This window comes from Emydura macquarii, unplaced genomic scaffold (assembly GCF_026122565.2).
Source record: "Emydura macquarii macquarii isolate MOO-44397 ecotype Brisbane River unplaced genomic scaffold, CSIRO-AGI_Emac_v2 contig_1386, whole genome shotgun sequence".
NCBI classification, from domain to species: domain Eukaryota; kingdom Metazoa; phylum Chordata; order Testudines; family Chelidae; genus Emydura; species Emydura macquarii.
Window position 1 is genome coordinate 2,238,106 of NW_027131523.1, and position 21,396 is coordinate 2,259,501.

Here is a 21,396-nt window from a genome sequence, read left to right on the forward strand (position 1 = left end):
GGGTACCGGCTGTGAAGCGGAGGGACTGTATAGCTGCACCTCCCCACTGCTTCCCGACCCCTGCTGTGCATGGACTTCAGTCATTCGTGTATCTGGGATTTGCTTCGACCCTTTCACATTTCTCTCGTGGTTTGTTTCTTCCGTTTTACAACAAGCCCTTAGTGTTAGCTACGAAGGGATTGGCTGCCAGCGTGGGACTCGAGGTAAGGTCCAAACGTACATTGCGCTGGTGCTGGGGCTGACCCCTTGGGGTCCGAGGGAACCTTTGTAGTAAAGAGCAGAGAGTTTGAATACCTGGCCTCTGGACTGGACTGAGTGCTGATCTGGGAGCCAGGAACTGGACTGCAGTACAGGGGCTGTGGGCATTTGTGGACTGGCTTCTTGATACCCAGTGTGGGGGAATCAGAAGCAGTTCGTGGCTGGTTGGGAAGCCGGGCTTCAGTGTCACCCACCAGCGCTGGAAGAATCTGCTCTCCGTTTGCAGCCTGCCCTGATCTTGGCATTCTCAGGTGGCTGGGCATGGACGGGTCACACCATGGCACGACCTAACACACCTAACAGAGAACGTACAGCACCCTGCGCAACGGACCGTGACACGGATGCTAAACGACGACACTACGGGCGTGCCAGAAGGAAAACGGGGGCGACCGAACGACCGAGTGCGAAAGAGAGGCAGGAGTTTACGCGGCAAAGGGAAAGCGAGACAGACTGACAGCGGGAGGTGCTCATGAAGGACAGACAGAGCGAGGGGGAAACCAAGATGATGCGTGAGAGGAAGAAGGAAGAAAGTGAAAGACGAGCAGAGTGGAAGTGAGCAGGACAGGCCGAGAGCGGAAAGCGAGGGCTCCATCGTGGCAGGGCGCTGCAGCCCGCCGGCCCTGGCCCCCTCACCCCCAGCAACGCCAGCACAGCCCAGAGGCAGGCGCATGGCCGCAGAGATAACGCTATCGCCAGGCTCAGAGCAGGCAGCTGGGCTGTCACATGCCTGTCACTGCCAGGAGAACGGGGGAGCGAGGCAGAGCCGGGGTCCCCCCCCCCCACACACACACCGCGCTCTAACCACTAGATCCCACTCCCCCCCCCGAGCTGGGGAGAACCCAGGAATCCTGCGCTCACACACAGACCCGGGGGGTAATTCCAGGAAAGGGGCCAGGAATCAGTTTGCAGTAAACGAGAGCCGTTTAATTACAAAACTCAATGACGCCGAGTCCAGAGAGCACTAGGAACCAGAGGGGGAGATGTCGGGGGTGGGGGGGGCACACTGCAGGGCCTGCCTAGGGGACTGGGGCCAGTCTCCAGAGGGGAAAGGCCCCGTGTCCCATTCCCTGCCCCCTGAGCCAGCCAGTCCCCGCCCTGGGGCTGGATTGAAGCCACGCCCCCCAGAGGGGACAGGCCCCTGCCCCATCTTCACCCCTGCACCACGTAGGGGGCCACCAATTCAGGGTCCACCACAGACTCCTCCACTAGCAGCTCTATGTGAAAGTCACGCTGGTGCTGGGGTCCCTGCCGGGCCTTCCTGCAGCCCCGCTGGGGGACGGGGAGCTCCGAATGGTGGGCCGGCAGTGGCGGGGTGAAGAAATAAGGATGCAGCAATGCCTGGGGGGGAGAGAAAGGGTGAATCCAGTCACGCCCCACCCCCAAACACCGCACAGCTGATAGGAGAGCCTGGGGCGCCCTCTGATGACAGCTGGAGGTATTGCATGCCCCTCTCTCAGCCCTCGGCCCGCCCCACGGCGCCCCCCAGCACCCAACCCTGACTGCCAGGGGAGATTAGGGATAGAGGGGAGTGGGGTCTAGTGGTTAGAGCAGGGGGGCCAGGGAGCCAGGACTACTGGACTCTCTCCCCAGCACTGGGAGGGGAGTGGAGTCTAGTGGTTAGAGCAGGGGGGCCAGGGAGCCAGGACTCCTGGGTTCTCTCTGGGCTCTGCGAGGCGACGGAGGCTCCCGTACCTGGGCAGCCCTCACGCGATCCCGGGAAGGGTAGACCAGGAAGCGCTTGAGGAGCTGCAGGGCCTGGGGAGGGGAATCAGGAACCACCTCCTCCAGAGGGATGGGCGGGGTGTCCTTGAAGGAGATCTTGTTGTAGTCAGGCAGCTCCGTGATCTCCTGCCACGGGAGACGGGTGGTTAGAAAACCCAGGCGTCCTGGCTCCCCGCTCCCCTCCCAGAGCCAGGAGAGAACCCAGGCGTCCTGGCCCCCACTCACCGGCCAGACGCGCTGGTTGGGGGTGCCGAGCACCCGGAGCACGCAGCAGAGCTGTTCTATGTCGTTCTCCCCAGGGAAGAGGGGCGAATTGTTCAGCAGTTCAGCAAAAATGCAGCCCACGGCCCTGGAAGCGACACAGAAACGGGGAGCAGCCCGGGGGGGCCGATGGAACCCCAGGGTAACGTCCCATGACCGAAGCCCCGCCTCGCTGCCCCCCGTTACCTCCATGCAGCACAGAGGGTGAGGGGAGATAGTTTAGGGCTCGATTTATGCCTCCCCCTGGACTCAGTTGTGGGGCCCCCATGGGACAGATGCAGACTCTGGGCCTTCAGGTTTCAAAAAAACCGGGGAAAACAGCGTCAAAATGCGATGCCGGCCGGAACCGCCGAGGGCTCGCAGAGGTGTGAACTGCCCGGGGGTAACTGACGCAGCGGCGCTGCCTGAATCCCCCAGAACTGAGAACCCCCCTCATCGCTCTGCTAGCAGAGGGTGGGAAGGAGCCCCCCCTGCACAGAGGGCTGTGTGGGGGCCAAGACCCCGCACAGGGCTCTGCTCTGTGGACTGGCCCCTGTCAAAGAGGAGGGGTAGCGTCATTATGCGGGAGGAGCGTGGCCGTGGGGCAGGGTGAAAAGGGCATGGCTAGGGCTGGATTAACGAGGGGGGTCCCCTGGCCACGCCCCTTCATTAAGCATGCGATCCAGCCAGCCGCTACCCAGCTGAGCACTGATCTCTGGGGGCCGGACTCCCAATCAGCCGGGCGTGAGGACTCAGCCTACAGAGAGGCAGGCACAGAGGGGAGACTGGAGTAGGGGGCTGCGAATAAATGAGGGGCCGGGGAGCTCACCACAGATCCACACCTTCGTCATACTTCCGAGCGCCGTACAGCAGCTCCGGGGCGCGGTACCACCTACCGGGCAATAGAGAGACAGTTACACACATCCATTGCAAGCCACGAGCTCCCTGCTCTAACCACTAGCCCCCGCTCCCCTCCCAGAGCCGGGGAGAGAACCCAGGAGCCCAGTTCTTGGTCCCTGGCTCCGTGGCCCAGCCTGGCCCTGCCCACTCACCGGGTGGCCACCTGGTGACTGTACAGCCGGCCTCTTTCGCTGGAGAACACCCGGGCGAGGCCGAAATCCGCGATCTTCAGCTGCCCTGTGGAGCTGATGAGTAAATTGGCTGGTTTCAGATCCTGCTGGGCACAAGGAGTGGGTTAGAGGAGGGGGGCTGGGAGCCAGGACTCCTGGGTTCTCTCCCCGGCTCTGGGAAAGGAGTGGGGATTAGTGGTGAGAGCGGGCAGGGGGCCGGACTCACCCGGTGCATGATGTTGTTGGCGTGGCAGAAGGCCACCCCCCGCAGCAACATGAGCACGTAGCCCTTCACCTGGGCCTGCGTGAGGGGCTGCTGGGCGTTGCGGATCACCTCGGCCAGGTCCGACAGCATGTACTCAAAGACCAGCACGAACCCGGCGCCGTGCGGGAACACAGCCTTCAGCTTCACCACCTGGGGCGGGGGAGACGGGGCAGAGCCGTGGGCCCGTCTAGCCTGGCGTCCGGCCAGCCCCGCTTTCAGCCACGAGCCATGCACCCCGGTATCCCACCCGGGCTCCCGGCCACAGGCCCACCCGCCCCAGTATCCTGACTTAGGTCCAAGCCATGGGCCCACCCCAGGGTCTGCTGCCCCCAACCAGTCCAGCGGGCCCCTCTAGCAGAGAGAAGAATGAAATGAAAGAATGAGCGAGAGAATGAAGCCAGGGAGCGAAAAAGAAAGAAAATAAGGTCTAGGTTGGATCTTGGGAAAACCGTTTTCGCTAAGCGGGCGGGGCGGGCGGGGAAGCCCTTAGAGGTTTTTGGCTTGACAAAGCCCTGCTGGGATGATTTAGTCAGGGTTAGAATCATAGAATCAGAATATTAGAGTTGGAAGGGACCTCAGGAGGTCATCTAGTCACCCCTGCTCAAAGCAGGACTAACCTCAGCTATTAAACCAGGGCTTTGTCAAGCCTCAGCTTAAAAACCTGTAAGGATGGAGACAAAGTAACCCCTGCTGTAAAAAACTTTTTCCTAATGATTTAGTCAACTTGAGGTTGCTCCTTGTCCTGAACCCCCTTTCTGCTTGGAGCAGGGGGTGGGACTAGATACTTCCTGGGGTCCCGTCCAACCCTCCTCTTCTAGGATTCTATGGGAGAAACGAGTAGAACTGAGCGAATTATTGATTTCTTGGTCCTGTGGGTGAATCGAATAACCCGGGGCGGGGGGCACGGGGGGGGGGGGGAGGAGTCGGTTAATTTCAAACTGAACTGAATTTTTACTGTTTTTAGAATGGAAACAAAAAAGTTGATAAAATTTAATTTGGGTCAAAACAAAACCTTTTGATGGTCCCCCCCAGTGGTTGTGTGTGTGTGGAAGCTGCTGAATCTGCAAACAGTTTTGGTCCCCCAAAAACTGGCTTTCAGCAGCTCTGTTGAATTTTTTTGTCCAGCTCTAGAAGTGAAACAAAGAAAAGAGAGAAAGATAAAAAAGACCAGAGAAAAGACAAAGAAAGGAAGGAAGGAGCACGGAGAAAGGCATTAAAGAAAGCAGGGAGGGAAGGAGAAAGCAAGCAGCGACCCAGAGCCAGGAGGAGAGGGCAGCCGGGGGCCAGGCAGTGGAAGGGTTGTGGAGAAGTGGATCCTGGTCTCCATTTCTGACCCCCGCACTCTGGCTTTTCTCATAACAGCATCCAGCTCTGTTGGGCTGGAAGGGACACCAAGAGGTCACCTCGCCCAGCCCCCCACTAGCCAGGGACAGAACCCAGGCGTCCTGGCTCCCTGCCCCGCCTCACATGCTGATTCTCCTCAATCTCCTGCAGCGCTTTGATCTCCCGCAGCGCCTGGTTCGGGATTCCATCCTCCAGCCTCCGCAGAGCGACCTTCTTCAGCGCCACCGTCTCCCCCGTCTGTGCAGAAGGGATGCAGTGAGAAGAGGACCCAGGCGTCCTGGCCCCTGCCCGCCCCCGCTCTAACCGCCAGGCCCCACTCCCCGCCCAGCGCTGGGGAGAGGACCCAGGCGTCCTGGCTGTGGGGGTCAGGTTGGGGGCGGCTCACCTCTATGTTCTTGGCTTTGAAGACGATGCCGTGGGCTCCCTCCCCGATCCTGCCCAGTATGCTGTACTGATCCATGGCCGTCTGACTGGTCTGAACTGGAAACGGGGGGCAGAGTAATTAACGTCCCAATGGGGCACTGTGCCCCCCACTCGGGCCCGAGGCCTTGTGGGTAGCAGGGGTCTCTGGGGGGAGGAGAGATGCCCCCTCCCATAATGCACTGCTCTCTCACCCCCTAGCTGAGGGGATCCCCCGCTTCCCCTTCCCACAATGCACTGCTCCCTTCCAGGCTACCCCCCATTTGTGGGGCAGCCGCAGTGCATTGTGGGATGCTGGGGGGGTGCCCTATCCCATAACACCCTGCTTCCTTGCCCCATTGGGAGGCCCCCATCCCAGAATGCACTGCGGCCTCTCCCAGCCCACCCCCAATTCCTGACTCACCCGCAGTGCATCGTGGGACACGGGGGGGGGTCACTCCGTCCCACAATGCACTGCGCCCTGGTCTCCCCCCACAAGCCAAGGCCCTGGCAACGCGGGCCGGTTCCCTAGCAACGCGGGGGTTGCCCGAAGCCGGGATGGTCCGTCACGTGACAGGGGCTGGGCGGGACCCGGACGCCTGGGTCCCTCCCTCCCGGGCTCTGGGATTCTCTGACCGCCCCGGCTCCCGCCCGCGGAGAACCCAGGAGTCCGGCTCCCAGCCCCCCCCATAACCCCCCAGCCGGCCCCCCCGGGCTCTGTACCCCCATGGCCCTGCGCGGGTGCGCACTCATGCACGGGGCTCCGATGGCCCCCCCCAGGGCACGGGTGGGGGGAGGGAGCTCGGACACCTGGGTTCCCTGCCGGCTCTGGGAGGGGAGGGGGGACAGAGGCACTGGAAGCAGAGCTGTGCTAACAGGGCGGGGGCTGGTCTATGTCTGTGACCCCCCCGTTTTCCCCCCCACACCGCTGCCCCCCACTGCCCCAGTTGTGAGCGGAGCAGCCCCATGTGACACCCCCCCCCCGTGAGTGTAAAGCAGGGGTTCTCCCCCCCCACACACAGCCCCATCCGCACACAGCGGGGCACCCCTGGGGCACCCCCCCAGGGCCCCACAGCCCCTCGAGACAGGGTGGGGATGTGGCTCTCCCCCCCCCCCCCCACAGAGCCGCTGGTGCAGCCCCCCCCGGGACCCACCCCAGGACCCACCAGGGTAGGGGCCATTCAGCCCAGGCAGGTGGGGGCATGAATTTGAGGGGGGCCACGGGAGCGAGCATGGGGGGCGTTCCCCTTACGAGGCCAGAGCACTGGTTAACCGCTGGGACGGGGAGGCAGGATGCCAGGGTTCAAGGCCCGGCTCTGTGCCAGCCCCACCTCTGGCCGTGCCTCAGTTTCCCCAGCTCTGCGAAGGGCCCTGTAATTCTGGTTTTGTCCCATCAGTTTGCAACCAAGCACTTAAAAGCAGGGATTGCCCTGGCCAGGAGCCTCTGTCCGCCCTGTCCCCTGCTGGAAGGGCTGAGGTCCACTCCGTCTCCTGTGATGGATGCAGCAAGCAGCCCTGTGGTTCAAAGCCCCCCTACTGCTCCTGCAGAGGGGGATTCTCCATTCAGTGAAGCTGATGGAGGATGGGCAGAGACCCCCTCCCCAGCTTCAACCACTAGACCCCACTCCCCTCCCTGCAGCGCAGCACCCCCCACTGGCAGGCAGTTCATTAAACACACTGAGCCAACAGCAAATCACTTGCTCTATTTCGCACCTGGAAGAAAAGAAATCTGCAACACTTTTAAAAAGGTCTTTAAATACGAACACCCTGAAAGAGGCGCTATTGGGGCTCAGAACTGGGAATTCTGGGGGCTGACAGGAGGGGCCTGTAAACCCTCCTTGGACAGGTTGGGGATACATACCAAGATGGGGTTGCACCCCTAGATTGGGGAGGGGGGAAATCATCACAGTTCGCTGGTTATGAAAAGGGGGAGTGCACCCTTCTTCCAGGGGGTCACAGCCAGCCAAGATGGGGAACAGCCCATTTTCTCATGGCATCACCTGGGGGTACTGTTGTATGCCACACTGATTTTGGGGGCCCCCTCCAACTGGTCTCATTCCAAAAGATGACTATCCCCAGCCTCCCATTTCAGGAGCAAGGGTCGCTAACAGCACCCCATCAGAAGGGCTGGGGGTGCACCCTCCCCCGCATCTACAACTCTGCAGCCCCCCTACATTTCACCCCAGATCAATGGGGTGCTACAGCCGCCTCTGGCCCTTTCAGGTGTGTATTGAGCCTCGTTTTTAAGCTGGAAACAGGGTGCACCTCCAAACAGAACAGGGAGGGTGAGTTCCAAAAAGGAGGACCCCCCCTCCCCCGTGAGCAAATGCCAACCTCCAATTTGTACTGTAGCCAAATATCCCCACTGCCCCCCCAAAGTAGCAGGAAATAGACAACGATCCACACTCCCGATGCACATTGCCCACCTTGCACACTCCAAGATCCCCCCAAAACATGCAGCAAACATAGGGGGGGCTCCCAGCAACCCCCCCGGCCCCACTCCAGAGAGAGAGGGAGGGAAACAGGCCCAGTCGGTATCGCCTCGTGGTGGAGAATCCAAGAACTGGAGGGACAAGAGGCTGGACTCAAATCCTAAGCCACCACAAGGGGAAGGGCTGAGTTAGCAGCTGCAGCTACCACTGCCCTAGGAAATAGAGGGGACCCCCGAGTACAAAGCAGCTTCACTGATATTGTCCATAGCCCTGGTATCCCGGAGGGGCTGGGCCGTCCTTTGGGGGCAGCTGACTTGGGTCTTCACCGAAAAGGTTAGCTAGGGGAGGGAAAAAAAAGTATTAGTGATAAGGCAGAGATGCAGCCACTTCTGGAGTGGGGTCACTGGGGAACAGCCTCACAACGCTGCAGGGGAATAGCTCGCCCAGTCCTGAGATGTAACCACTTCTGGGGCAGGGCAGCTGGGGAACAGTCACACACAACGCCCCAGGGGGCTGGCTTGCCCAGCACGAAGATGCAGCCCTCTGTGCTGGTGCCCCTCCATCACAACCCGCAGCCCCCTGACAGCCCAACCCCAGGCAGAGCTTACGGTTCTGGAATTGCTGTGCCGTGTATCTGGTGAGTAAGATCCCAACTCCTTCTATCAAGGCCAGTAAAATCCCTCCCATCATGGCTGAGCCCACCATAGCTAGTGGGCCACCTGGGGAGAAGAAGAGATGAATTAAGGAGATGGGGGTGGCCTCCCCGGCAGTCAGGGCTGGGCGCCGGGGGCTCGCCAGGGGCACTGCGCAGGGCACTCACTGCGAGAGGCGAGCACGGCCCCGGTGAGGGCCCCACTGGTGATGGAGTTCCAGGGATCTTCCTTCCCCCTCATCTTCACTAGGCCACAGTCGATGGTGGAGAAAAGGCCCCCCCAGATGGCAAAGCTACCTGGGGAAAGGACGAGCGGGGATTAGACAGATACACCTTGGCTGCTGGGATCCGCCCCACCCCTAGGCCTGCACCCCCCCACGCTGCCCCCCCGATCACCATCTGGCCTGAGTCCCCCAGGCCACCTGTCTCCCCTCACCTCCGATCTGGGGCGCTCTGATGCGGATGGCGCTGAAGCTCCCTTTGAACCGGTGTCGGATGCCCTAGGAAGGAGAGAAGCAGAGGAAGAGGTGGAGTGAGATGCTGCCTCGCCCCCCCAGGCCCCTCTTCTCCCCTCCCCCCTTCCAGTAGCGATCGGGGTGGGAGCCACCCCTCAGACACGTGGTCTGGCCCAGCGCCATCAGCAAGATGGGACTCAGACCGACAGGCTCCAAGGCCCAGGCCCAGCTGGCGATGGAGGGGAGTGGGGGGCAGAGGCAGGACTCACCACTGGGGCGTTCCGGAAGCCCTTAATGGCCTGGAAGACCCCCCCGCCGATCATCCCCATGGTGAAGGCACCGCCGCAGTCGTCCACGATGCGCCATGGGCTGCCGGAGCAGAAGGGAGGAGGTTAGCCAGGTTGGGGGACCGAACAACAAACCTGGAGAAGACCCAGCATCAGCAAGGTGTGTGGGAGGGGGAGGGGATGCCCTTCAACAAGTCATCCAGGAACAACCCGACAACCAGTTACCCTACCACAACAAGCCCCTTTTACTCCCAAAGTCACACACTTGCCCCACAACAAACAAACCAAGAGACCAATCCTATAACAAGAGCCACCCAGGAACAACCCTACAATAACAAGTCCGGGGTGGGGAGCTACCATAACAAATCCCTGCCAACATCTTGAGAGAAAGACCCTACGATAGCAACCCCGCCCCCCCCCCGGGGCGACCGACCCTACAGTAAATAATTACTTCTCCCACGTATCCGCAGCAACTCTAATGCAACAACAACAACCTCCCCCTCCCCCCAACGTGACCAACCCTACAACAACAAACCCCCCTCCCTGAGAGCACTAGCACACAGAGACCCTACAACGACAAACCCTGCCAAACACCACCCACTGCATCAGCAACACCCTTCCCCTCCCCCGCAGCACCGCCAGCGACCCTACAATAACAGCCCTCCCACCCCTCTTTACCCCCTGGGAAGCAGCTTCCAATGAGCCAAGGATGGAAAGGAAGACCCTACAATAACAACCTTTCATTAACACCAAGGGACCCTACAATAACAATCCCTCCCCCCCCGCCATTTGGGTGCTCTTGAACCTTCCCCGCCCATGGGCGGGGGCAGGGGAAATCCTTTTCTTCTCTCTCTCCGCCCCTTCCCCCCCATTTCTCCCCTCAATGGACTCGGCTGCCCATAGACACCAAAGGGCAGGGAGATACCAAGTGACCACGAATAGGGGTGTGAAAGGTTCTCAAGAGGCCACCCAGCCCATAATGGCTCGGCGAGGGGGACAAGACGGTATGGGGGTGGAAGAATCCATTGCGGGGAGAGGGATGAACGAATCCATTCGGGTTCTCCCGCCCCCCCAAACAGCACAGCCCACTGGCCCCTGCCACAAGGGCCCAACACACGATAAATATCCCCCCTTCCTCCTCCAATAGACTCGCCCACCCATAGGCACACACAGGCTGGGAGAGACCAAGTTTCTGGGGAGGGGAGGAATAAACCATGTGTCTCCTTTCGGGGGGGAGGGGCAGGGAAACCAGACCAAGCCCACGGACGTTCTCCCCCCCCCCCCGAATCCATCCCCCCGCAATGGACCCGCCCGGCCCGGTTACCAGGGCTCCCGCGCATATTCCTCCATGGCTCCAGACAGCGGCCACTGCCGCGCCGGTCACGTGAACCGGAAACGCTCCGCCTTCTCCTTGCCTTGCCCCGCCTCCCACGTCACGCGCGAGCGCTTTCCTCGGCCTCTTACTGGGCAGCTGGGATCACGTGACGAGGTCGGTCGGGCCCCGCCACGAGATGCAAAGGTCACGTGTCTCCGTTCTAATTGGTCAGTCGGAGTACGTGAAGGGCGAGAAGCGGCTTTTCCTGCTCTGCGAGCACGTGACTAGGGGGTTCCGTCTCCCTATTGGGTCTTCTGGGCGCACGTGACTTGTGTCGCCCCCTCTCACTGGCCACTTTGCATCACGTGATAATTACGTCTTCGCTCTGATTGGTTTGCCTTTGGGACCCGGCCCCCTGCCCTGTCACGTGCCTCCTCCCCAGCAGCGTCCCTGGGATTGGTCAGTCGGAAACGGTGGGGCGCGACTGCCCCGCCTCCCTTCCCTCTCATTGGTCAGATCCTGTCACGTGGGCGCTGGGGACGCGAGCTCCTGGATCCAGTGAGCGAAGGGGAAGGCACTGATTGGCCCGAGCCGTCACGTGTGTCTGGGGCCGGGACGGGCACGGGTCTGGCGGCTGCGGCCTGAGAGCGGACGGAGGCCGGAGGGAGCCCGCTGGGGTGAGGGAGACCCGGGGAGGGGGCCCGGGGGGCCCGGCTCGGCTCGGCTCGCTGAGCCCCGCACTGACGCTGCTCGCCCCCAGCTTGGGCCGCTCCGGATGCCGCTGCCGGTGGCGCTGCAGTCCCGCCTGGCCAAGCGGGGCCTCCTCAAGCACGTGGAGCCCGGTGAGGAGACAGCGCCGCGCGGGCGGGGCGTCTCCCCTGGCAACCGGGGCGGGGGCGGGGCGGGGATCTCCCCTGGCAACCGGGGCGGGGGCGGGGCGGGCAGTTCCCCTGGCAACCGGGGCGGGGCGGGGCGGGCATCTCCCCTGGCAACCGGGGCGGGGCGGGGCGGGCATCTCCCCTGGCAACCGGGGCGGGGCGGGGCGGGCATCTCCCCTGGCAACCGGGGCGGGGCGGGGCGGGGCGGGGGAGGGGGCATCTCCCCTGGCAACCGGGGCGGGGGCGGGGCGGGGGCGGGGGCATCTCCCCTGGCAACCGGGGCGGGGGCATCTCCCCTGGCAACCGGGGCGGGGCGGGGGCACCTCCCCCGCAGTGGGGGGCTCTGACCCGGGCTGTCCGTAGAGCCGGAGGAGGAGATCATCGCGGAAGATTACGACGACGACCATGTGGACTACGAAGCCACCCGGCTGGAGAACCTGCCTCCCAACTGGTACAAGGTGTTCGACCCCATCTGGTAAGCGACGGCCTCGCTGTGCGGCGTTCTGTGCGGCTGTTCCCTCGCGGCCGCGCCCCAGAGCTGGCTGCATCTCCCTGTGGGTGCTGTCAGGGGAATGAATGAACACCCTCTCTCTCTCTCCCCTCCCTCCCCCCACACCCACCCCACCCTCCAGCGGTCTGCCCTATTACTGGAACATGGAGAACGACCTGGTTTCCTGGCTCTCTCCTAACGACCCCAGCTCTATCATCACCAAAGCAGCTAGGAAGTTGAAGAACAGCCTAGGTAATGGGCAGGGCGTGGGGTCTAGGGGGTTAGAAGGAAGGTGGCCGGGGGCAGGCTGGGAGTCAGGACTCCTGGCCTCTATCCGGGCTCTGGGCAGGGTGTGGGGGCTAGTGACTTAGACTGGGGGAGGGTGGCAGGGCCAGGACGCCAGGGTTCCATGAGGTGCTGTCTCTGTCTCCCCCAGATGCTGAGGAGAAGCCAGAGCGCGAGGAGGTGAAGGAGCGGCGTTACCATCGCCGGGAGGAGCTGGCGCCGTACCCCAAGAGCAAGAAAAGTGCGTTGGGGGGGTTGGGGCCAATGGGGCAGGGGTTGAGCTCTAGAAGATGTGGCTGGATCTCTGCTGGCAGGAGGGTTGTTGCTGCGGGGGGGGGGGGGGGCTGAATTAGAAGGGGGGCGTGCGGAATGCAGTAGAGTCTCACTGACGGGTGTGTGTCCCCCCCCCAGGCAGCCGCAAGGATGAGGAGCTGGACCCTATGGACCCCAGCGCCTATTCGGATGCCCCACGGTGAGAACCTGCCCCTGAGGGAGCGCTGGGGGGCCACAGACCCAGAGTGTGGGTGGGGGGTGGTGGGAAGGGAGGGGCAGGTGGCGGGGAGAGGTCAGGTAAGGGGGGCTGGGGATGGGTTAGGGCTCAGGAGGCAGGGGCTGGGTGAGGAGCTGCTGAGGGGAAGGATAAGGGCTGGGTGAGACTTGAGTAGGGGAGGAGCTTACAGAAGGGGAGGAGCTTGGGGGAGGAGTTGGCATATGGTGGCCTGGGTGGGGGAGGAGTGTGATTTGGGGGAGGGGTCTATTCCTAGTGGGGCAGGGTCTTGGGGGGGGGGCAGGGGGCTAGGAGGGGCTGTGGTCCTGACCTCCCACCCTCGCAGGGGGACGTGGTCGACGGGGCTCCCGAAGCGCAATGAGGCGAAGACGGGGGCTGACACGACGGCGGCCGGGCCCCTGTTCCAGCAGCGCCCGTACCCCAGCCCCGGCGCCGTGCTGCGCGCCAACGCCGAGGCCTCCCGTGCCAAGCAGCAGGACTGAAGCCCCCCCTGCCCCCCCTGCCCTCTGGGGCCCCCCTTTTATAATAAAGCTGGAGAGATGGAGCTGGGACCGACTTCAGTGTGTGCACGCCCCACAGGGGGCCCTACAGGGGCGCTCTCTCCTGACAGAGCTGGGCGCTGGGGGGCACCATGCCCTGGGAATGTGGGGGGGATTGGCAGGCGGCCAGTTCTCTCTCCCCTACCCCCCACCTGCCGCTGTCCTGTCCCTGGGCAGGGACCCAGCTTGCTGTAGCCTGCAGCTGCTGTACCTCAGCTCACCAAGAGGGGGCGATAGGTTGCCCCTGCCAGAGAACCCAGGAGTCCGGGGCAGAGGGTTTGTTCTCAGCCTGCTGCATGGGGTCAGGGTGGGAGGGGAAGATGGGAAATGCCGGGGGGGCTGGGTACCTCCCAGTGGTGCTCTCCTGGGAGGGGAACTTTGGGGGGTAGCAACATGGGGGCTTGAAGGAGAACTGCCCCCCGACTTGATTTCCCCCTCCACACCCTGAAATTCCCCACCACCTGAGTTTCTAGCAAGGGGTACACAAAATGTATTGCCTGGGGTCCCCAGAAATCCCCTGCTCTAACCCCTAGACCCCACTCCCCTCCCAGAGCCGGGAGGGGAACCCAGGAGTCCAGCAGCCCCACAGATGACAGGACATGCCGGGCTTTGCTTAAAAATCCATGTTTGACAATAAATAGAAAACGCGCACAGGGGCAGTGATGAAAAAGGGGGTTCCCCACTGCTGCCCCCTAAACCTCTGTGCTAGGGGGCGTTAATACTGAGTCTGTTTGGGCCCCCTACAAGCACTGGGGGGCCTCAGTGAGGGGGACTGGCCGTGGTTTGAGATGGAGCACCCCTGTCTGGGACTGGCTGCCTGCCTGCCTACACAAGGGGAAACTGAGGCAGGGGATGCAGGAAATGGCAAGTGAGGTATGGCTGGAACCGAGGTGTCCTGACTCCCAACCCCCTTCCCCATGCTGTCCACTAGCCCCCCTGCCCCGAGCCGGGGAGGGAGAACCCAGGAGTCCTGGCTCTCGGTTGCACACTTCTATTGCATCTCCTACATCCTTCTGAAAGCCACTGGTAGGATACCAGGCTGGCTGGGCCCCGTGGGTCTGACTGAGGGGGAGAGGGGGTACCAGTCTGGGCCCTGTGGGTCTGATCTGTTCCCCGGGGGGCTGGAGTAACAGCAGGGTCACTGCACCGGGACTAGAATTGGGGGGAGGGTGTTGAGCCCGCCCTAGAGCACACCCCTGCCCCCTGTAAACATGCCCCACCAGCTGGGCTGCTGGGGTGATTGGTCCCTGATTCCCCACGGGACTGGCTCACCCAGTGCTGAGATGCAGCCACCTCTGGGGCGGAGGGGGCTCGCTCGCCGAGGGGGCGGCTGGAGGTTCAGAGACGCGGTGACCGTGGGCCCCCCGCCCCAGGCGCTGCCCGACTCAGGAGCCCTTCTCCTTACACGCCAGCCTGGAAGAGAGAAGAAGGGATGGTTGGGCTGGGGCCGCCGGCGAGCGTCCTCCCCTCCCGGAGCTGGGGCGAGAACCCAGGCGTCCTGACTCCCAGTTCCCCCCCCCCATGCTAACTGCTAGACACACCACTCCCCTCCCGGCGCTGTAGCAACTAGTGGGGTGTGCGGACCGGGGGCTAGGACCCCTGGGGTCTCGCCCCAGCTCTGAGGGGCATGATCAATGCCTGCTCCCAAAACACCTGGGTCAGGTTTGGGGGACGGGCTTGTGGGGGGAGGGGGGGCAGGGAATTCTTCCCATCCAGCGTCCCACGCCTGCTCCCCCTGCCCCATAGCAATAGGGGCTCAGGGCTATTAAGAAAACCCCTCCCCAGCACCCCTCTTTCACTGGTAATAGCCAAGACCACAAGCCAGATCGAGGGGGGGGGCCCTTGATTTAGCCCCCCCAGAGGGGAAAGGCCCTGTGCCGCATTCCACCCCCCTTCCCCCAGCTGCTAAGAGGTTCTAGCACCTGGACTCTTTTCCCACAGACAGCGCCATGGGCTGGGGCTGGTGCAGAGCCTCCTGGCCTGGCCCACTGCCGGGAGCCACTGAGACAGTCCGGTTCTGTGCCTCGGTTTCCCCACGCCTGCCAACACGCCTCGTCTAGTTCTGCTGGAGGCTGTTAGCGGCAGGGAACGTCTCTCCCTCTGGGGCTGGGCAAGGCCTTGCTCCGTGGGGGGAAGGGATGGACGCTGATCTCAGTCCAGGGAGATCGACACTGCCCGGCCCATGGAGACCCCCAATTGATGCAGAGATGGGAGATTCCACCACCCCTGAACACAGCTCAGTGCTGGGGGGCCTGAGGAGGGCATAGAGGTGCCCGCCCCCCCCCTGCATTTGGCACCAAGCCCTGGGAGAAGGGGTTCGCGCCTGGCCTGGGAGAATTGCGCCAGCAGGAGTGGGCTGAGACCTGGCAAACTCGCCTCAGGAGCAGAGGCAGCGCCCCTAGAGGGGCAAGGCCCCATTCCCCACCCCGAGCCAGCCCTGTGCCCCAGCTGTTAGTAAGGTTAGAGGTCATGCACCGTCTCCCCCCCAAATCATCCAGCACCGCAGCTAAATAAATACGCTCTTTATTCCGCGCGGCGGCTCTGCACACGGGACGGCAGCGTCCAGGTTACAGTTTAAAAAACACCCCCCACCCCCAGCTCGTACAAAACGTGGCACCCGCACTCCGTACAGCATCAGCGCCCAGCAGGGCATGGCCCCTTACGACACAGCCAGCTGGCCCCATGGCAAAGGGGCGCTCGCTCTGGCTTGGGGGAGGGAGGGAAACTGAAGCAGCGAGAGAAAGGAGGGAGCTGGGAATAGAATCCAGGAGTCCTGGCTCCCAGCCCCCCCGTTCTATCAGCCCCCCACTCCCCTTCCAGAGCTGGGGAGAGAACCCAGGAGTCCTGGCTCCCAGCCCCCCACCAGCAGCATAGGATAGCGCTACCTTTCAAAGATCCACTAGAGCCAATGGGGCCAGCCCCCCGGCTGGTGCAGTCGGGGCGATGCTGATCCCTCCGTCCGTGGCTCTCCCATGGCACAAGAAAGCAGCTGACGGTCCCACGGCCACGGGGATCTGCCCCTGGGGACCCCACCTCCCGGCCCGGAACCACGGGTTAGTGATTAATGGCAGGCCACAGCCCTTCGCTCCCCCCCAGCTGAGCACAGAGAGCCGGGGCCTCCTGGAACAGCTGGGGGAAACTGAGGCACAGAGCTGGGGGATGGACTCAGCTGAAAGTTAGACTGAGTCCTGGCTCCCAGCCCCCTGCTCTAACCACTAGACTCCACTCCCAGAACCAGGACGAGAACCCAGGCGTCCTGGCCCCCAGCTGTAACCCAACATTTAGCAAGCGTTGGGGGGTTGCTAGAGGGTAAAAAGGGGATGTTGTGGAGAATATGGGGGGCAGCAACCCCACACTTCATGGAGCGAACCATCACCCCTTGGAAGGGTGGCATCTCCCTCCTGTACCTCCCAGCTTGGTATGACCAAGCCATTCTTGGGGGCCTTTCTCCCGCCCCCCGGCTTGATGTGCTGTTCATTGGTGCCGCTTCGGTATCGTACAAAAATAATCCTCTGGATCAATCCATTTGCCACCCCCCCGCCCCGTGGCTGAAGGGGGGTGGGGGGGTCAGTCTCTTGAGGGGAGGTGACCCCCCATAACCTCCCCTCGCTGTAGTGTGCAGTTAAGTCTCCTGGGCGGGGAGAGGGGAACAGAGCAGTGTCTGAACTGGGGCAGGGCAGGGGTCAGAAGTGGGGCTAGGAAAGTGATGGGGGGGGGGCAGCAGCACCAGAGGGTCACTGAGTGGGGCAGGGGAATGAGTGGAGGGGGTGGAAAAGGGGTACATGCTTCCCCCATAAAGAGCTGTCAGGAGAGGGAGATGGGGGGCAGAGACTGATGGAGGCTGGGGGAGACCGAAGGGTAGGGGAGTTGAAGGCGGGGGAGAAGTGGGATCAGGAGACCAGGAGGGGGTCAGGGAGATGGCGAGGCTGGCGGCCCAGAAAAGGGGGGCAGGAGAGACCCTCCTGCCCCCAACAGGCCTCACTTGACCAGCACTGACTTGGGCAGGTAGCCCAGCTCGCTGGCCTCCTTGCCGAGGGGCGGTGGCAGGGTGGCGGGCTCCTGGTGGTGGCTCCGCCCCTCCGGGGGGCCCAGGGGGGCGGCGGCCTTGGGCAGACTGTACATGTAGACGGCCCCGATGACCATGCTGGCCCCCAGGGCAAAGGGAGGGTCCAGGCGGAAGCCGAAGAGGTGCACGGAGGCCACGGTGGAGGCCACGATGGAAAGCGAGGTGGCGAAGCCCTTGAGGATGTTGTCCGCGTACTTCACCACCACGGCCACCAGCAGGCCGCCGAAGGCCTGGTTGAGGATGACGCCCCACACCAGCGGGCCGTAGCCGTGGAAGAAGCCCCGGCCGGCCACAGCCGCCCCCTCAGCCCACCACATGCCCAGCAGCCCCAGCAGGGTCCCGAAGATGCCCAGCTGGACGTTGCGGAGCCAGACGGAGGCCGAGCTGCCCTTCAAGATCTTCTCGAAATAGACGCCGGCGAAGCCCGAGGAGAGGCAGGAGATCAGCACAGCGGCCAGGCCGACGGCGTAGCTCTGGCGGGCCGCGCCCACGGCGCTCTCCCCGCCCGTCTGGCTCTGCTCCACCTGCACGATGGCCACGCCGGCAAAGAGCAGGAGCAGGGACAGCCACTGCAGGCGCGACAGGCTCTTGCGGAGCATCAGCACCGAGAAGACGGCCGTGGTCAGGATCTTCAGCTGGTAGGTGACCTGCGGGGCGCAGGGGAGGCAGGTCAGAACCGCAGGGGGATCCCCTCCCCCCGCCCCGGGATCCCCACAGGCCCCTCTCGCCCGGCGTCAGGGCTGGGGTCCCACCTGGAAGGTGGCTGCCGGCAGGTTGGAGATGGCGACGTACTGGAGGTTGTTCTGCAGCGTGTAGATCAGCGAGGGCACCGCCAGCTTCAGCGTGTCCACGTACTGCAGCACCACCGAGTCATACAGGAACAGGGCAAACTGCTTCACGCTGCCTGTGGGCACAGAGCGCCAGGGCATGGCTTACCCATCTGCCCCACTCCTTGCCCCCGGTGCCCCCCAGCACGGACTGTCAGGGGAGAGTACCCCCTGCCGAGCCCCCTGCCTCACTCCCCCACCACGGTGCCCGGACTGCTAGGGCATAGCTTATCTCTGCCTGCTCCCCACCCCACGGTGCCCCCCAGCGCCCGGCCCAGACTGCCAGGGGAGAGCATCCCCTGCTCAGCCCCCCCGCCCCGGGCCCCCTACCTCGTTTCTGGAGGAAGATGAGCAGCAGACAGGTGGCTCCCTTGAGCAGCTCGGCCATGACCACAGCCGTGGTGGCGAAGAAGCGCTCCCCGGGCAGGGTTCGCACGTAGCGGATGCTCAGGATGAGCGAGGCATTCTGGACCACCAGCACTGCCAGGCTGATGTACTTCAGCCGCCGGTTCCCTGCCGGGACAGGGACGGGTCAGAACCAGAGGCAGCCAGCCTGGTATCCCCCTCTCCCCAGAGCCGCCCCCCCCCGTCCCTGCAACTCTGCACCAAGCCAATCTCCCAATGCCACATTCCCCTGAGCCCCCCACCTTGAGCACACACACAGAAGACAGACTTCCTGCCCCCTCCGCAGGCCCCACCACATGAGGGCTGAGATAAGGGGCTGGGGGCAAAATCCTAGAGAGAGCATCCCCGTTAGCCTGTGGAACTGCGTGCCACCAGACCGTGGCAAGACTGCAACGGTCCCGGAACAGGGCCAGGGAGCACAGAATTGGAAGGGACCAGCCCTTGCCACTCCAAGCCGTCCCCTTCGGATCATGCCATCCATAAGCCCGTCAAGCTCCATCTTTACACTTGTTAGGCAATCTCCCCCTACTCCTCCGACCTTAATAGAAATAATAATAGCCACCTCTGGGGTGGGGCAGCTGCAGAACAGCCGCACACAACACTGCAGAGGGTTGGCTCATGGTGCTGAGATGCAGCCACCTCTGGGGCGAGGCATCGGGGGAAGAGCCGCACACAATGCCACACGAGGATGGCTCGCCCTCTCCCTCAGATGGTTGGAAACCTTATTTTCAGCCTCCATTAGCACCTGGCCAGTTTATCCCCATTTCTTCTTGTGCTGCCATTTAGCTTCAGCGGCTCTTCCCCCAGTGTATAGCCCCACCCCATCAGCTGGCGTTTCCATCGGCTCAGCAAGAACGGATCCTGCAGTCATCCATGGTGAGATCAGCTCGCCGCTCCCCCAATCCGCCCTGGCCCGGTTTGAACTCCTCGGACGAGGGCTGGCCAGAGTAGGACACAGGCCTCCCTCCCACGGCGTTAATACGTCCCGATCTCAGCTGCAGACACCCTGGCCTCTTTCCACAGCTCAGTCATCCTGACGAGCCCCCGTCTCTCTCCTGTTTGGAGCTGACAAGCCCCCTGCTCAATGACCGCAGGTGTTAAAATGAAACTGAAATCCCGAGCTCTGTGATGGGTTTTCTACCCTGTGTGTGCAGCCCCGAGCCCCATGGAAATCCGCTCGGAGACCCTACCATAATAGAAACGATCAACAACCACCAAAGACCTACCCATCGGGGCAGCCACCAAGTAGCTGTTGGGGGCTGGGAGACACTGTGGGGCTGTCTATCCTATCAATAAAGGGTGTCTCTGGTGGGGGCAGGAACCAGGCAGGTGGGCCCGCGATTCGATCTAAAAGTGGCTAAATCAGCCACGCTGCTTCCCAGCGTCACCGATCGCAGCTACTCTCGGCTCAGGAGTCCTGGATGAGAGCGCGGCACCAGCCGGGCAGTACTCCTGCTGCCCGGGGGGCGGATTCGAGCATCATCCGAGGGAACAGGATGCAGCTAAGTGCTTGGCTTCCTGCCGTACCCGGCTAGGCAAACAGCAGCACACACCTGTCAAGAGTCAGACCAGGAAATCTCCTACCCGGGAGGGGCATTTCCCTACCCGGACCACATTCCAATCCAAGGAACGGTCCGGCCGGCCTGGGGCTACCACAAGAGGAAAGTCCGGCTGGCCAAGCCGGGCCTGGCTCGCCCGACACCGAGATGCAGCCGCCTCTGGGGAGAAGCGCGGGGGGGGGGGAACAGCTGCACAGAACGCCGCAGGGCCAGGCGGGACAGGACACGAAGGGGGATCTGCCATCGGGGGACGCAGACCAGCCCCGGGGCCCGCCCGGCTGCCAGGGGAGAGCGGCCCCAGCCGAGCCCCCGCCCCCCCCGCAGCTCCTTAAACGTTTTACACACCCCCCCCCGACCCGACCCGACCCGACCCGTCGGCAGCGTCACCACACCTGGGCACCGCCTGCAAGCGAGGGCTGGGGAGGGGAGAGAAGAGCACGGACCCCCCCGGACCCGCCCGTGCAACCCCCCCCCGGGACACAGACCCTCCTTCGGGGCGCCCCACCCCCCCGCAGCCTGTCCCCGCCCCTCCCCCCACGCCGCCCTGGCCCCTTGTGGTGTCCCCCCCGCATCCACCCCTCCCGGTGTCCCCCCCCCCCCCCCCCGACATCATCGGCTCCCCCGCCGCCCCCCGGCATCCCCCCCCCCCCCCCACACTCCCCCACTCCCCCCGCCGCGCCCGCCCCCGTCGCCACCGCCCGGCCCCCCCGGCTCTCACCCCCCGCGGCCGCCTGGTCCCCGCCGCCTCCGGCCCCCCCGCCGCTGCCATGGTGGCAACTGCCCGGCAACCCCCGGCCGGACCCGCCCCGCCGCCGCTTCCGCATCCCCAGCTTCCGCTTCCGGCCCCACCAGCGAGACGAGCGGCGGGCTAGAGCGGACCCGAGTGGGAGGGACCATAGAGCTCGGGGTGTCAGGCTAGAGCGGAGCCCGCTGGGAGGACGGGACCGTAGCGTGTGGGCGTGGCTAGCAGCGACGTGCAGGGAGGGGGGTTGGGTCTAGCGGTCACAGCAGCGGGGGGAGGGGCTGGGAGCCCGGACTCCTGGGTTCTCTCCCTGGCTCCAGGAGGCAGCAGGGTCTAGTGGTTAGAGCAGGGGGGGAGGGGCTGGGAGCCCGGACTCCTGGGTTCTCTCCCTGGCTCCAGGAGGCAGCAGGGTCTAGTGGTTAGAGCAGGGGGGGGAGGGGCTGGAAGCCCGGACTCCTGGGTTCTCTCCCTGGCTCCAGGTGGCGGCAGGGTCCTGTGGCAGCAAACTCTTCCCCATGACCCCCCGCGCCCATCAGCAGCCCCTCGGCCCAGCTGGGCTCCGGCTTCCTGCATTTCAGGGGAGCCCCTGGACGGTGCCTGGGCCCTGGCCACCCCAAGGTGCTGAAAGCGGCTTTCCACACGGACCAGAGAGGGAACG

The 21,396-nt window shown here is 63.6% G+C and overlaps 4 protein-coding genes across 8 annotated transcripts; 1 reads left to right on the plus strand and 3 right to left on the minus strand.

Moving 5' to 3' along the window:
• Nucleotides 1-1,156: 1,156 nt before the first annotated feature.
• On the minus strand, nt 1,157-5,710 carry CDK20 (cyclin dependent kinase 20). The gene is made up of 8 exons (XM_067552378.1): nt 5,285-5,710; nt 5,023-5,136; nt 3,517-3,705; nt 3,273-3,394; nt 3,050-3,112; nt 2,206-2,329; nt 1,951-2,106; nt 1,157-1,596 (listed from the first exon to the last, which is right to left on the minus strand). The coding sequence occupies exons 1-8, from the start codon at nt 5,357-5,359 to the stop codon at nt 1,408-1,410; spliced, it is 1,032 nt and encodes a 343-aa protein (XP_067408479.1). The 5' UTR covers nt 5,360-5,710; the 3' UTR covers nt 1,157-1,407.
• A 737-nt stretch (nt 5,711-6,447) lies between these two features.
• TIMM17B (translocase of inner mitochondrial membrane 17B) lies at nt 6,448-10,697 on the minus strand. Of its 4 annotated transcripts, none has more exons than XM_067552387.1 (6): nt 10,589-10,697; nt 9,107-9,206; nt 8,819-8,882; nt 8,551-8,679; nt 8,339-8,449; nt 6,448-8,068 (listed from the first exon to the last, which is right to left on the minus strand). In XM_067552387.1, exons 2-6 carry the CDS (start codon nt 9,164-9,166, stop codon nt 7,980-7,982), a joined length of 453 nt encoding a protein of 150 aa, XP_067408488.1. In that variant the 5' UTR covers nt 9,167-9,206; nt 10,589-10,697; the 3' UTR covers nt 6,448-7,979. The 4 variants fall into 4 exon arrangements, with proteins under 4 accessions (XP_067408488.1, XP_067408486.1, XP_067408485.1 ...); XM_067552385.1 differs by lacking the exon at nt 10,589-10,697 and adding an exon at nt 10,449-10,588; XM_067552384.1 differs by lacking the exon at nt 10,589-10,697 and adding an exon at nt 10,282-10,355.
• A 334-nt stretch (nt 10,698-11,031) lies between these two features.
• Nucleotides 11,032-13,858, plus strand: PQBP1 (polyglutamine binding protein 1). Of its 2 annotated transcripts, none has more exons than XM_067552382.1 (6): nt 11,032-11,281; nt 11,681-11,792; nt 11,950-12,087; nt 12,179-12,333; nt 12,504-12,564; nt 12,926-13,858. In XM_067552382.1, exons 1-6 carry the CDS (start codon nt 11,215-11,217, stop codon nt 13,080-13,082), a joined length of 690 nt encoding a protein of 229 aa, XP_067408483.1. In that variant the 5' UTR covers nt 11,032-11,214; the 3' UTR covers nt 13,083-13,858. The 2 variants fall into 2 exon arrangements, with proteins under 2 accessions (XP_067408483.1, XP_067408482.1); XM_067552381.1 differs by having other exon boundaries at nt 11,128-11,281; nt 11,950-12,059; nt 12,244-12,333.
• Nucleotides 13,859-14,476: 618 nt separating this feature from the next.
• SLC35A2 (solute carrier family 35 member A2) lies at nt 14,477-20,794 on the minus strand. The gene is made up of 5 exons (XM_067552383.1): nt 20,715-20,794; nt 18,363-18,545; nt 17,958-18,109; nt 17,137-17,852; nt 14,477-14,552 (listed from the first exon to the last, which is right to left on the minus strand). The coding sequence occupies exons 2-5, from the start codon at nt 18,418-18,420 to the stop codon at nt 14,525-14,527; spliced, it is 954 nt and encodes a 317-aa protein (XP_067408484.1). The 5' UTR covers nt 18,421-18,545; nt 20,715-20,794; the 3' UTR covers nt 14,477-14,524.
• Between the last annotated feature and the right edge of the window lie 602 nt (nt 20,795-21,396).

What these genes read in the sequence shown, in the direction of transcription:
- SLC35A2 (XM_067552383.1), bottom strand. Translation starts at nt 18,420, where the DNA reads ATGGCCGAGCTGCTCAAGGGAGCCACCTGTCTGCTGCTCATCTTCCTC. An exon ending in TGCCGGCAGCCACCTTCCAG is followed by an intron (nt 17,853 to 17,957) that starts GTGGGACCCCAG and finishes TGCGCCCCGCAG; the next exon opens with GTCACCTACCAGCTGAAGAT. An exon ending in GAGCTGGGCTACCTGCCCAA is followed by an intron (nt 14,553 to 17,136) that starts GTCAGTGCTGGT and finishes TCTCTCTTCCAG; the next exon opens with GCTGGCGTGTAAGGAGAAGG.
- PQBP1 (XM_067552382.1), top strand. Translation starts at nt 11,215, where the DNA reads ATGCCGCTGCCGGTGGCGCTGCAGTCCCGCCTGGCCAAGCGGGGCCTC. An exon ending in AAGGTGTTCGACCCCATCTG is followed by an intron (nt 11,793 to 11,949) that starts GTAAGCGACGGC and finishes CCCACCCTCCAG; the next exon opens with CGGTCTGCCCTATTACTGGA. An exon ending in GTACCCCAAGAGCAAGAAAA is followed by an intron (nt 12,334 to 12,503) that starts GTGCGTTGGGGG and finishes TCCCCCCCCCAG; the next exon opens with GCAGCCGCAAGGATGAGGAG.
- TIMM17B (XM_067552384.1), bottom strand. Translation starts at nt 10,340, where the DNA reads ATGGTTTATTCCTCCCCTCCCCAGAAACTTGGTCTCTCCCAGCCTGTG. An exon ending in GCTTCCGGAACGCCCCAGTG is followed by an intron (nt 8,883 to 9,106) that starts GTGAGTCCTGCC and finishes TCTCCTTCCTAG; the next exon opens with GGCATCCGACACCGGTTCAA. An exon ending in GGCACAGCAATTCCAGAACC is followed by an intron (nt 8,069 to 8,338) that starts GTAAGCTCTGCC and finishes TCCCTCCCCTAG; the next exon opens with CTAACCTTTTCGGTGAAGAC.
- CDK20 (XM_067552378.1), bottom strand. Translation starts at nt 5,359, where the DNA reads ATGGATCAGTACAGCATACTGGGCAGGATCGGGGAGGGAGCCCACGGC. An exon ending in TCAAAGCCAAGAACATAGAG is followed by an intron (nt 5,137 to 5,284) that starts GTGAGCCGCCCC and finishes CCTTCTGCACAG; the next exon opens with ACGGGGGAGACGGTGGCGCT. An exon ending in AGTCACCAGGTGGCCACCCG is followed by an intron (nt 3,113 to 3,272) that starts GTGAGTGGGCAG and finishes ATTGCCCGGTAG; the next exon opens with GTGGTACCGCGCCCCGGAGC.